This window comes from Leucoraja erinacea, chromosome 17, assembly GCF_028641065.1.
Source record: "Leucoraja erinacea ecotype New England chromosome 17, Leri_hhj_1, whole genome shotgun sequence".
Lineage (NCBI taxonomy): Eukaryota > Metazoa > Chordata > Chondrichthyes > Rajiformes > Rajidae > Leucoraja > Leucoraja erinaceus.
In genome coordinates, this window is record NC_073393.1 from 36,973,686 (window position 1) to 36,988,000 (window position 14,315).

A 14,315-nucleotide genomic window follows, 5' to 3' on the forward strand; every position below is an offset into this window, starting at 1 on the left:
ATACGAAAGATGTTGTTACGCTGAATAGGTTTAAAGACCATCACAGCATCCAAGCATCTTAGAATTCACAAGCAACAATAAGATCTCACAAACTTCCATAGGGTCAGTCATACGGCACAGAAGCAGGCCCTTTGGCCAACTTGCCCATACCAACCAAGATGCCCCATCCATACTATTCCCATATGCCCGCGTTTGGCAAATATCCCTCCCAGTCCAAATTTCATTTAAATGGTGTTATAGAAACTGCTGTAGTGGAAGATTGCACCTTCACGTGGCCCACCCTGTTTCGCCGAATGCAATCAACCTGGCGTGCACAATCAAATAAGATTAAATAGAACAAGTTGTCCTACAACTTTAGGCTGTGCATGCCATACGCAAGAAGTAGATAGTAAATGCTTCAACTACCTCCTCTAGCACTCATTCCATACACCCACCAATTTCTGTGCGACAAAGTTGCCCCTCAAGTTCCTATTGAATCTTACCCCTCTCACCTTCAACCTATGTTCCTTCACTTTTGATTCCCCTACTCTGGGTAAAAGTGAATTTACCCAATCTATTCCCATGGTGACCATGTATACCACTCCAAGATCACCCCCAAACCTCTTGCGCTACAAGGAATAAAATCTAAGCCTGCCTAACCTCTCCCAAGAGCGCCTCGTAAATCTTCTCTGCGCACTTTCCAACTTAACAAAATCCTTCCCATAGCAGGGCGACCAAAACTGAACACAATATTCCAAATGGGGCCTCACCAACACATTGTACAACTTCTATACTCAATACCCTGACTGACAGCCAATGTACTGAGAGCCATCTTCATCACCCCATCTACCAGTGATGCCACTTTTAAGGAATTATGTACCTGCACTCCCAGATCCCTCAGCTTCACAACAATCCCCAGAGCCCTGCCACACACCGTGAAGGTCCTGCCCTGGTTTGAACATTCATGCCCAGAACTCCTGTAATGACACTTTAAAAGCATCCCACTCTCTGGACTTTCTTTAACCACTAACAACCTACTCCAATCAACTTAAGCAAGTTCCTGTCCAATAGCAATGTTGGCCTTAACCCCCATTAAAAATGTTCACTCATGGGCCCACCTTGTCTTTAATCATAACTATTCCACCAGTCTAAACCCTTGGCACGGTGATAATCCCAGTCTGTAATGGGAAAGTTAAAATTCCCTACTATGACCACTTTATTAGTCTTTATTATCAATATTTACTCTTCCGATTCCCATTGACTATTTGGGGGCCTATAGTACACTTCCAACAAGGTGATCAATGCCTTTTTATTTCTCAGCTCCACCCTTACAGCGTCAAGTGATAAACCATCAGTAATGTCATCTCTGACTATTGCCGTGACATTCTCCTTTATCATTAAAGCAACACCCCCACCTCGTTTACCTCCTCCTCTCCTGTAACACCAGCACCTGTACCCTGGAACATTAAGCTGCCAGTCCTATACCTCTTAACTAGGTTTCCATAATGGCTACAACATCTCAATCTCACATACCTATCCACACCGAGTTCATCCGTCTTACCCTTCTCTCACATTGCCACATTGACTACGACTTCTGGCAGCTCATCCTCCCACCAGCCGCTCCAAGACATCCTGGATCCTGGCACAAGGGAGTCAACACTGCATCATGGAGTCTCAATCGCTCCCTTTCCAAGCTCCAGAACTGAGGTAAACACTATCTTTTCTCAGAAGCCAATTCCTCCTAGCCAGGAACCTCAGCTAAACGATCTCTAAGTAACTTGGTCCTTAAAAAAAGATACAATTTATACGAAAATTAGTCAATTTTATATCCAAGCTGCTCGTCTTTTTAGAGCAAAACAAATGAAACTTTGCCAAAAGCTTTTCAAAAGACTATAAAATGTAACACCAACTGCAGCTCTTACTCCAATTCCTCAATTGTTTCAGCGAATTCAATCAAGATAGTCAAAATCTTTGTCTCTACACATCTGTGCTGCTTTTCATTACCCCCTACTTTTTCAAATGCCGATTAACTTACTTTTTGGCTGTCTCTTAAAAGTTTCAGAGTACCCAACTTTAGACTGACTGGCTTTTAGGTTTCTTCCTTTTTGAACAGGGATGTAAAAATCGGATTTCTCACTGCTGGGGCATCACTGCATATTAAAGATGTAATTTTTTATCATGGATTGGCAATAATGTGACTGATGAAGGAACACCGTTTGAATTATTCGGGCCAAATAGGTTATCATGTACATTTAATCGGAAACTAGAAAATCACTTAAAAGTTAGTTTGGAAGTTGAAATGCAGAAAGAAGAGTCTTGGAAAAAAATGTTTAGTGGAAACAAAATCTGTTTCCTTGTAACCTCCCACAGTAACCAGACACCATTGTCTCTTGAGAATTCAGGCTGATAGTTTCTCTAGGTGAGCATAATAATTGACCAGCAATCACTTCAATTGACACCTATACAATGATACCCTATTAAATAATGTTACAACTGCCTTTCGTATTCCTAGCTTGTAGTAACCGACCTTTAAGTCCTGCGAGGAGAAAAAAAAAACTTGCTTAAAGTGAATCTGAAACTCTCTGGGTCCTCACCCCCTTTCCCTAATCGATACAATCGATTTTTCATTATGCAAGCTTTCTTATGATGATAACTATCATGTTATAGCAGAACTACCTGTATATATAAATAATCAGTAATGTTTAAACATATATTTTAACATGCAGGATAAATCTTATATATTCACATTAAAGTGACTGTAAACTATTAAAGTTACCCGGCCATACCTGTCGAGTTTTACCAGCTTGCTTAACACTGTAAAACATTGGCCCAAGTTCAGCTAGCCACTCCCCATCTACTGCAGTTACGCACTGCATGTATTCCTGAAAAAGATGATTGGATTTGTCACATATCAAGTAAAAATTAAAATATTTAGAGTACTCAGAGATAATGTACAGGTATTTTCTCTAGTTTTATCATTCTGCAAACAATGCTGATCATGCTTTTCCACTATATTCACTTCAAGACTGAGCTACCTTGGTGATTAGCATTATTCAGTTATTTTATGTACAGCTGATACCAGACAGATGCCTAACAGAAGTAGTGGCATAGATTCATACAGCACAGAAACTATCTCAGCGAGTTCAATTTTAGCCCATATCCCTCTGAACCTTTCCTGTCTATGAACCTGTCCAAGTGTCTTTAAAATGCTATTTTAGTACTTGCCTCAACCACTTCCATTGATAGCTTGTTCCATATCTTCCTCTGGGAATTTCCCCTTTCCTTCCTGTGCACCCCACCCATTTCTCCCACTATTCCCCCCCCCCCCCCCCCCCCCCCTCCCTTCTACCCCGTTCCCCATCCTCTTTAACCTGTATCCCACTATCTGGCTTTACATTTCATTGCTCCTCTCTACTATCTCACCCTTTGGCTCCTTTTCATCTCGAGACTTTGTCCACCCATCTGCCAATCACAGATCCCCTCACCAGTGTCCACCCATCACTTGCCAGACTTTGTCCTGCCTCTTTTCCAGCTCTCAACTGCCCCTACTACAATCAGTCTGAAGAAGAGTCCCAATCTGGAATGTCACCTATCCGAGTCATCCACAGATGCTGCCCGACTCGCTGAGTAACTCGTGCACTTTCTAGTCAAGATTCCAGTATATGTAATTCCACAAATCTTTTTCTATATTCAATACCCTGCCTGATGTAGGCCTTTGTTTACCTAAAGCCTTCTTTACCATCTATTCTGCATGTAACACCAGCTTCCTCTGCACTGTTTCTACCTGTGATTCAATGCCCAAAATAATTTACTATTCTCTTTCAATATTAATCATTATAAAGTCTGGTGCAACCCATACATTCAGTGCCATGATAGCACAAAATTAGAGTAGCCACAAGGGTCAATGAGTAAGCATATTTACAACTCCTATTGAAACTCTAGCTATCTATAAATTAAGCTAACATTTGCACTGAAATTCAGAAAATGTAATTCTTTCAACAGAAACCATCATCCCAGCTTCTTACCTTTGAAGTCATCACGAGTTCGTGGTACACAATGTAATCTGGTGTGTATCCCATGCCAAAAAGTGAACTAGTTGGGTGCAAGTGGCAAGGCATGCCTGTTCTCACATTCACATACTCTCCTATGCCCTGCAAAACATTACAAAAAGAGATACTTGTTAAATTAAAAGGTGAGGGCTACAGAGCCGAGGACCTCAATGACTGAATTCCCGTCATACTAAGTTTTGAAAATAGTTAATACCTAATCGGACTTGGGAGTTTAGTGGAAGACTATTCTACATGAGGATAGAACAGAAACATAGCCATAGTGAAATTGAAACAAAGTGAACAAATGTATTCCAGGTGATTTTGGAAAAATAGTCATATAGATAAGGACTTGGGTAGGTGGCATGAAATATGACACATATGAATGGAACAAAAATAAAATGAAAAGTTGGACAAAAGGCCATCCTAACAATGAAATATGCCACGCAAATAATGAAATAATGTATTTTACCAACATAGGATGATGAATAAGGCATGATCCTTTCATGTCAAAAATTCACACAGTAGATTATTTTTTGACCATAGCCCTATTCGAGAAGTCGCTTCTCACACACCAACACTTGTTCCTTTGATATTGCACTCTTAATAACAAGAGGTTGAAATAACAAAGCAATTAATGCCAAGAGTAACTACGCCGAAAACATTGCGCCGAGGTAAAATGAAAGAACCATCAGGATCAAATCAAATTAAATCTGCCAAGATTATACACCATATTATATATCTTCTGACCTTGAGTTTTGCAGCCTGATGAAAGTATGCTGCACAGATACATTTCCTGATGATATCCCAGTCAGTACCACAGCTTACAATGTTCATACGCTGTTGCACCATTATATCCTTTAACTGAGAACGAACTTCTCGAACCTTCGGTAAGAGAGAGAGAGGCATGTCAATGATCACAATACAACTTCCAACTAGCAATCTGTAAATTGTCAGTATTCCTTTTCATTCCTCTTGGCTTTCCTTTAACACCTATCCAAGAGAGATAGCGTCTTGGACGCCAGGAAATACGGTAGTTGTTTTCGAAGAATGCTTAGCCTAATTCAAAGGGACCAGTGGAACACGCGGACACCTGCGAGGCCACTAAGATAAGCTTTGCTTGCCCAGAGACATCCAAGACTAGCTCGGTGACTGATAGGATATATAACTCAAGCCATTATGGTACCAAGGAGGATAGCTAGTTTGACACACAATTGTGTCAAGAGATAAAGGTTATTATATAAATACATGCTGCTACCATGAGAACATGAGCTTCACCTTCGGGGGGAAAAAGAGCTTAAAAGAGAGATAGAGTGAGCGAGCGAGCTTGGTGACAGCCACAAGAGAATCGAATACTCAGAGGAACTTGAGAACTGTTATTTTGCATTGTTACTTTGATAGTTTTTCTGTGTTTTACTTGTATTTTGCTTTAATAAATAGTTATTTGTGCTCTTCAGCATGGGCTTTCTCCAATTTTTGATCCGAATCCCTGAACCCTGCATATATTTTGTTATATTTTGGCATATTCGACAGGATTCAGTGAAAATGAGGAGAAAGAGGGTTGGAGATGCGGAACTCGAGACCTTTCGAGTCCTGGGATGGGTAGATAATTCTGAAGGGTATGGTAGTTTTGCCAATGTGTTAAGTAAATGAGGACCTCCTGAGTGGTGGGAGGGAGAGGTAAAGGATAAGGCAGCAAAGCAACAATACCTGATTATTAAATCTTTGGAGAAAGTAGACTTTCCCCCAAAAAGAAAGAGGATCTCGCACAGGTGGGATGGATATTTGCTACTGCACTAAGGCAGCAGGGTCTCATGATTGATAAATTGAACAGTGAAAATGATGGATGGAAGGAAAGGTTTACTGCTCTGGAAAGACACCCAGCCCAGCCCTGGAGAACGTGCAGCCATCTGGGCCTCGAGTGGATCAGATGCTGCTCCAAAAGGTCGAGAGCGTGGATCAGACATGGCTTGACACCAACAAAATTGCCTAGCCAGGCTGACACTGCAACTCCAACCAGCACCAATGCCTGGACAATAGGACTTTATGGCCTACCTGTCCAACATATCCCACTTCATCTCTCTCCACAACCACACCTCTGCTCCAGCCACAGTCGCTCAAGGCGTTCCCCAAGGCTCCGTACTCTGCCCCCTCCTCTTCCATCATCTACATCCTCCCCCTTGGTCAGATACTCCGCCACTTCAATCTGGACTTCCACTGTTATACCCTGATGACACCCAGATCTATCTTGGCACCAAATCCCCCCACAACCCCCCCTCTCCCATATCAACTCCTATTTGTCAGCTATAAAAACCTAGATGGAACATAATTTCCTCAAACTCATCAGCGATAAGACAGAATTCCTCCTCATAGGCTCCAAACCCACACTCAGCAAAATCAATAACCCCACTCTCACCATCGACGGCACCACTGTCTCCCCATCTCCCCAGGCCCGCAACCTTGGCGTGATCTTTGATTCCACCCTCTCCCTTGAGCCTCACATCCGCCGTCATTAAAACCTCCTTCTTTCATCTCCGCAACATCGCTAAACTCAGACCTCTCTCACACCGCCCGCTGCTGAAAGACTCATCCATGCCTTCATCTCCTCCCGACTGGACTATTGCAACTCACTTCTCCTTGGCATCAGCTCCACCTACATCAACCAACTCCAACTGGTCCAGAACGCAGCCGCCCGACTCATCACCCATACCAAATCCTGGCATCACATCACTCCAGTCCTCAAACAACTTCACTGGCTTCCCATCTCCCACCGGATCACCTACAAAATCCTGATCCTCACCTACAAAGCCCTCCACCATCTGGCCCTCCCATATCTCACTGACCTCCTCTCCCCCTACAACCCTCACGGTCCCTCAGATCCACATCAGCTGGTCTCCTCTCCATCCACAAGTCCAACCTCCGCAATTTTGGGGACAGAGCCTTCTCCAGGGCAGCTCCCAGGCTCTGGAACTCCCTCCTCCAACTGATCCGCAATTCCGTGTCCCTCACCATCTTCCAGTCCCGCCTCAAGACCCATCTCTTCACCTCTGCCTATCCTTAGCCCCACGTGCCGTCCCTTTTCATTTGTGCATTAGTTGCCTCATACTGTGTTTTGTATTGAATTCTGTATTTACTTTGTGTACTAGTCATGTCTCTACTATTTATTTCATTCCCCTTACATGTTTATCCTCTACCTGCTAAATTTTTGTAAGGTGCCTTGAGACTCTTGAAAGGCGCCCATAAATAAAATGTATTATTATTATTATTATTATTATTATATTTTTTAACAACTTTTGACTTGAATCATACAAAATGGCACTAGAAACTTGGTGACTCGTGTACTGTCTCAGTGCAATCCATTATTCCTACACTCTTGTAGTTAAGTATGATTGTGCCTATATATGTAAGATTTTTACTGAACTGTATGCAAAAAGAGGATTTCACTGGACACACGAGACAAAGTACTAATGAACCATTAATACATAGGCCATTTTAGCCCAACAATTCCCACATTAATTTTTCCTGTTATCTATTCTCCTCCCAGAATCTATTCTCATCTACACACTCGGGCCACTTTACTGAGGTTGGTTAACCTCGCAACCAGCACAACTTTGGGAAGTGGGAGGAAAACAGAATCTCGATGGAAAAACCAGAGTCTTATGCGGAATGTACAAACTCAACACAGACAGTAGCCAAAGTTAGGATCTAACCCGTCACTAGAGTCATGAGGATGCAGCTCTACATTACTATGCTGCTGAAGTTGCAGAATTAACTTCAAGAAACAGCTGTGTTTCAGCTGAGACAGACAAAAATGAGGAAAATTATTAATTATTGAATAATAGCAAAATTTTGAAAACATTAATTAAGCATTTTATTTCTGGATAGAAGAGACAGAAGCAGAATTTTTTTTTCACACTTGTTTAAAAAAAATCTGCTGATAACAGTGTTGTCATCACCCATTCATTCTTTGGCAAAGATTGAGGGATGGTCAGGCTAGTACACAGCAATGAGGAATGGTGTGGAGAATTGCATCACTCCTTTGAAGGCTAATATTATAGAAAGTACAATTTTCACAATTTCCACATAACCACATATTTAAGTAGAGCCTTACTGATTTCTGATAATAAATTAAATCCAAAAACCTATTAAAATGTGCAAAAATTATTACTGTAGGGAGTTACCTTCCTCATAGCTTTGGCATGAATAAAGTGTTCATTAGACCAGATTGTAGAATAATTATTATTCTTCCACTGCAGGTAAACATTAAGGTATGTCAAATGGTCACTTTCGGGCACAGCAAACTTCTCCCTCATCTGATCACTCTCTTCTTCTCGGCCCTGTAATGGTTAAATACATATATATATATATATAAATATATATTAAGAAGAAAATCCAGTGATCAGATAAGTTACAAACCAATTTCACACACTGATACTCCTCTTTCAAAATTATTTAATTTCACCTATGAAAGATAAAAGAAAATGAATTATTCCACTCCTGTAACCTTGGATTGATTTATTCCAGTGAACATTGTATAAATGCAACAAACTTTTGAAACCAATTATGGGGCTGTCCCGCTGTATGAGCTAATTCAAGAGTTCTCCCAAATTTCCCCTAATTCGAACTCGGAGAATTATGGTAATAGCCGCTCGTAGGTACTCGGGGCTCTCGTGGACATTTTTCAACATGTTGAAAAATCTTCACAAGTCTTCCCGAGCTTACCGCGTTTCCCCGAGTACCTGTCGTTAGCGTTAAGAGCCACTAAGAGACGTCCCGAGCTCCGACGTACCGGCTACGTACATTCTACGTGCTTACCATGAGTTTAATTTTTTTAAACCCGGGAGAGCTCTTGAATTAGCTCGTACAGTGGGACAGCCCCTTAATAGTCTCAGAGAAATAATCAAAATAATAGTTTAGAGAGGAAGAAAAAAGATTCCAGCAGAACTATTTTTATTATCAAATTGGAAATTTGACATTTCTAGGGCCAAGAGAGAGATTTTTGCCCTCCTACCAGCTATTGAAATTCAGATGCCAAATTAAGAAATAAAACTGTAAAAATTAAGATCTTCAAAATGAAGGCATCAGGTTGATGATCTTATAAAAAAGTGGGAAATGTAGCAGTTGTGGAAGCAGAGGCACTACAAGCAGAGTGGAATGGGAGACAGTCAAGGGGTGAGGGAAGGAAGAACAAAAGGGAAAAGGTAGAGGAAAAATAAGATGAGAAAAGGGATACAAAAAGGCAACAGAGCATGTAATTTTTTTTTTAAATGATGGACGCACATGAAAAGTAGCAAAAGATAATAAAACAGATTTTTTTTATTGGCTTTAAAAATAACTTGGATGAAGAGCTGAATGTGCTGCAATTTAAAAAGCTACACATTTGGCCATGAGGAGTGGGATTGCATGTTTCAAACCAGCATCAACATGGCTCAGGTGCCTTCTTTTGTATTGTAAATTTTTATGTTCAATGAACTGCAAAGTTATTACCAACAGCTACTACTGGGAGGAGTAGCTCGGACCTGGAAATGATAAGACTTATTAAATCTCGGGAACAACAAAGCCCAAATTGAAAGTTCCGATGCTCCTGAATTGTGGAGTTTAACAGAGCAATTAATTTTCCATGAAAGTGGCAAAGGATACTGAAATAAAGCAAGATGTCTGCATATTTTGAATTGATTTAACAATCAACTGTTGCCCTGCTTAATATTAAACCACAAAGGAAATTAGAAGGAAAAAAAATATGAATTGGAATAAAAAAACTATATTTATGCATAAAGCAGTTGAGGGATTACTGCATACATCTTTCAAACCATCAAGTAGATCCATGAAATACATTTTCTTATATACTAATATTGTTATTAATGGGCCAGATAGTATCTATTTATGAGCTCAATTATACAGAGAAACACTGATTATTATCCACTTACCTCTCATGCATTTATATCCGTGCATTGAAATATGGGTGTCAGAGGTAAGCAAAAGGTCAGATTCCCACTTTACAATCAATACAATACCGTTTATTTGTCATTTGAACCTCACATGAAGTTCAAACGAAATTTGGTTCCCCCCCCTTTACTGCTGAACTAACCACACCTCACGCCAACAGATAGACAAAGAGGTCCAGAATGTATTTGCAACCCTCAGAATTACATCTGGGACAGTTGTTGTAGATCGTATTTCAAAGGGCTCACCAATCAATAACACAAAACAAAATACGAGCATGGGTAGACCACCCAGCCCCTCAAGTTTGGCCTGCCCTTCAACATAATTGTGGTTGATCTGCCCCAGGCCTCAACTTTCCTTCTGTGCTTGATCTCAATGCATATTCTGACCGCAATGAATCTATTATATAATAGCACTTGAATAAAAATAAATATCAGATTTGTAAATGCAGTCATTTTCAAGGAGACATACCGAAACAAAGTGGAAAGAACTCTGCACAAATTTGGGTAAAAGCATTTCACCATTCTTTAGAACTGCATATTTCAGGTTCTCTCGCATACCTTTGGTCGATAAAAGATGGCAGGCACTGAAAGCATTGACACAATGATGAGGACATCAGCACTACAGCTCATATCACACGATACTATCAACATCTTTGAGAGAGCAGGATCAAGTGGGAATTCAACCATCATCCTTCCAGTTGGAGTCAGACTGCCTATCAGGATAAAAGAAAATGACATCAAATATCAGATCAGTAAAACTGGCTAGATGGTTCCCAAACCTGGCCCACTCCCTGGATCACCAGCTGCAATTCCCGTATAGTGTCTCCATCCGCACTATAGTTCTTTAGCTCTCAAATCACTGATTTTGTTCTTGCCAGCATTTCAGTTTTAAATTTAAAAGGGATCATGCATCCAAGATTAAATCTGAATAGAATAGCGAAAGGCTTTGATAGAGTAGATGTGGAGAGGTTTCCACGACTGTGAGTCTAGGACAAGAGGTCAGCCTAGGAAGTAGATGAGAAATTTCTTTAGGTAGACAAAAATGCTTGAGAAACAGTGGGTGAGTTTCTCCAGCATTTTTGTCTGCCTTCGATTTTCCAGCATCTTCAGTTCCTTCTTAAACATGAGAAATTTCTTTAGTCAGATGGTGGTGAATCTGTGGAATTCTGCCACAGAGGGCAGTGGTGGCCAAGTCAGTGGATATTTTAAAGGCAGAGATAGATAGATCTTTGATTAGTACAGGTTATGGGGAGAAGGCAGGATGGGGTTAAGAGGGAGATAGATCAGCCATGATTGAATGGCTTAGACTTGATGGGCCAAATGTACTAATTCTACTCCTATCACATAACATTATAATTAAGTTTTGCCTGAAAAATTGAAACCTCTCTCCCCCAAAGTGGTTTTCCCAATCACCACTTGTGGCGTGTCTGGGTTAAATCCCCAAACTGGCAGATTAGTGTTACATTTCAAAACTTCGACGCCATCTGCAAAACCCATGATTCTCAGGCACAATACAATCACATATAAGCATTAAAATATTATGCAGAACAAGAGTTTCCAAAAAAGTCCTACAGAATAATTACCCGTGTTGTCAAGAGCACCCAGGATCCAGAGTTGGTACATAGAATTCAACATGTTATCTTCCGGTGGCGGGTCCATAAAGTGAAACTGGAGTAAATCTTGAACACCAAGTGATTTAAGCAGCAGCACCACATTCGCCAAATTTGTTCGCTGAATTTCAGGAACAGTGGCGGTCAGCATCTCATTTTTATAAGCACTTTGTGTGTACAACCTATGAGATTTGATAAATAAATTATTCATTTTAAGGGGAAATTAACACGCATCTTTCACCAGTCTCTTAGTAGTTTTGTATATATAATTTACTTGTATATAACATAATCCTTGCGATCAATGTAATAACAAGCATAAAAATAACCCCATATAAAATAAAGTGCTTTTAGTTTATTAAAGTAATCTATTAAAGATGATAGTCTAGAGTAAATGTATAAACATTGGTAGTTGATGTTCACAATGCAATGTGACAATTATGAAAGGTCTCCATTGCCATGCAGTGAGAACGGAGAGGTTGAGAAGGAGTTTCTTCCCAGAGGCAATTCGGACTGTAAACGCCTTTCTCACCAGGGACTAACTGTACAGAACGTTTTTCCTTCTATTATTTATTATGTAAAATAATATGTGTTATGATTGTGTTTATAATTTGTTTGGTTGTTTTGTTGTTCCGCGAGCATTGCCACTTCATTTTCACTGCACATCTCGTATGTGTATGTGACAAATAAACTTGACTTGACTTGACTTCACAGTAATCAGTAGTCAGGTAAAGAGCAACTAATCTATGTATGGAGCCAGGAGATATGGGAGAGGTACTAAATGAATACTACTGACCTATACTCTCCCAAGGAGAAGAATATGAAAGATACAGAGTTCAGGGAGGAGCACATGGATAATCTGGAGCCGTTCTAACGGGAAGGTGCTCGGTATCATGTCACGCTCATGGGTTAATAAATCCCCAGGGACAGATAAGATCAATGAAATATAGAACAAAGTCGGACACAGGAACAGACCCTTTGGCCCACAATGTCAAACTATAATGGATTGTTTTCTAATCTATTCAGTTGCAGCCATCTACTTTCCTCATCACAAAATAAGTTAAACAAAGTCATTATTTCTACTTAGAGCTTCGTAAAGTTAAACTCGTTGAAATTGAAGACTTTTATTCTGCCTTGACATGGTGTAACATTCAGATGAAGCAGTTTTCCACTTACACAGGGACTTGCATCTAATGCATGTGCCTCGAGGAATACCGGGAGATGGCACAACTGAGGTACCGTGTTACAATTGCAGGGTTGCATATCCCACAAAGATTCACCAAGTATTGGTCAAGCAATTGGAAATGCCGCACATCTGCAAAATAATGTGCAAGGAAATATTATTAGTTATTACCTGAAACACTGTCCTGGACCGGTTCTCCCAGCTCGACCAGCGCGCTGATTGGCATTGGCCTGGCTGATTGGATAAATCTGAAGAGCATCCATACCCATTCTTGGGTTAAAGACCTACAAAAGAGTTCAAACATTAAAGTGCAAAAATAATGGCAATCAATATGTATTAGAACAATGTTTTTGCATTGTTTTATTGCTTCATTTCCTAACGAGCAGACTGGCAAAAAAAAATAATCAAATTTTGATTAGTCATTACAATGTTCAGGCAACTGAATCATCCTACCACAACCAGAGTGCAGACCTGAACTACTATCTACCTCATTGATGACCCTCAGACTATCCTTGATTTACCTTGCACTAAACGTTATTCCTTTATCATGTATCTATGCATTATAAATGGGTCGAGTGTAATCATTAGAGAACTGGCTGGCAAACAGGAAGCAAAGAGTAGGAGTAAACGGGTCCTTTTCACAATGGCAGGCAGTGACTAGTGGGGTACCGCAAGGCTCAGTGCTGGGACCCCAGCTATTTACAATATATATTAATGATCTGGATGAGGGAATTGAAGGCAATATCTCCAAGTTTGCGGATGACACTAAGCTGGGGGGCAGTGTTAGCTGTGAGGAGGATGCTAGGAGACTGCAAGGTGACTTGGATAGGCTGGGTGAGTGGGCAAATGTTTGGCAGATGCAATATAATGTGGATAAATGTGAGGTTATCCATTTTGGTGGCAAAAACGGGAAAGCAGACTATTATCTAAATGGTGGCTGATTGGGAAAGGGGGAGATGCAGCGAGACCTGGGTGTCATGGTACACCAGTCATTGAAGGTAGGCATGCAGGTGCAGCAGGCAGTAAAGAAAGCGAATGGTTATGTTAGCTTTCATTGCAAAAGGATTTGAGTATAGGAGCAGGGAGGTTCTACTGCAGTTGTACAGGGTCTTGGTGAGACCACACCTGGAGTATTGCGTACAGTTTTGGTCTCCAAATCTGAGGAAGGACATTATTGCCATAGAGGGAGTGCAGAGACGGTTCACCAGACTGATTCCTGGGATGTCAGGACTGTCTTATGAAGAAAGACTGGATAGACTTGGTTTATACTCTCTAGAATTTAGGAGATTGAGAGGGGATCTTATAGAAACTTACAAAATTCTTAAGGGGTTGGACAGGCTAGATGCAGGAAGATTGTTCCCTGATGTTAGGGAAGTCCAGGACAAGGGGTCACTGCTTAAGGATAAGGGGGAAATCCTTTAAAACCGAGATGAGAAGAACTTTTTTCACACAGAGAGTGGTGAATCTCTGGAACTCTCTGCCACAGAGGGTAGTTGAGGCCAGTTCATTGGCTATATTTAAGAGGGAGTTAGATGTGGCCCTTGTGGCTAAGGGG

At 40.8% G+C, this 14,315-nt stretch overlaps 1 protein-coding gene across 3 annotated transcripts in view; it reads right to left on the bottom strand.

The window, feature by feature from the left end:
• dhx38 (DEAH (Asp-Glu-Ala-His) box polypeptide 38) overlaps nt 1–14,315 on the bottom strand; it is a 90,532-nt gene that overhangs the window by 25,901 nt on the left and 50,316 nt on the right. For all 3 annotated transcript variants that reach the window (XM_055648959.1, XM_055648961.1, XM_055648960.1), the window contains exons 19-25: nt 12,932–13,044; nt 11,554–11,762; nt 10,529–10,683; nt 8,207–8,362; nt 4,776–4,910; nt 4,005–4,130; nt 2,766–2,861 (exon numbers count right to left, since the gene is read on the bottom strand). In XM_055648959.1, the coding sequence (XP_055504934.1) occupies nt 2,766–2,861; nt 4,005–4,130; nt 4,776–4,910; nt 8,207–8,362; nt 10,529–10,683; nt 11,554–11,762; nt 12,932–13,044 (990 nt within the window). The remainder of the gene's footprint in view (nt 1–2,765; nt 2,862–4,004; nt 4,131–4,775; nt 4,911–8,206; nt 8,363–10,528; nt 10,684–11,553; nt 11,763–12,931; nt 13,045–14,315) is intronic.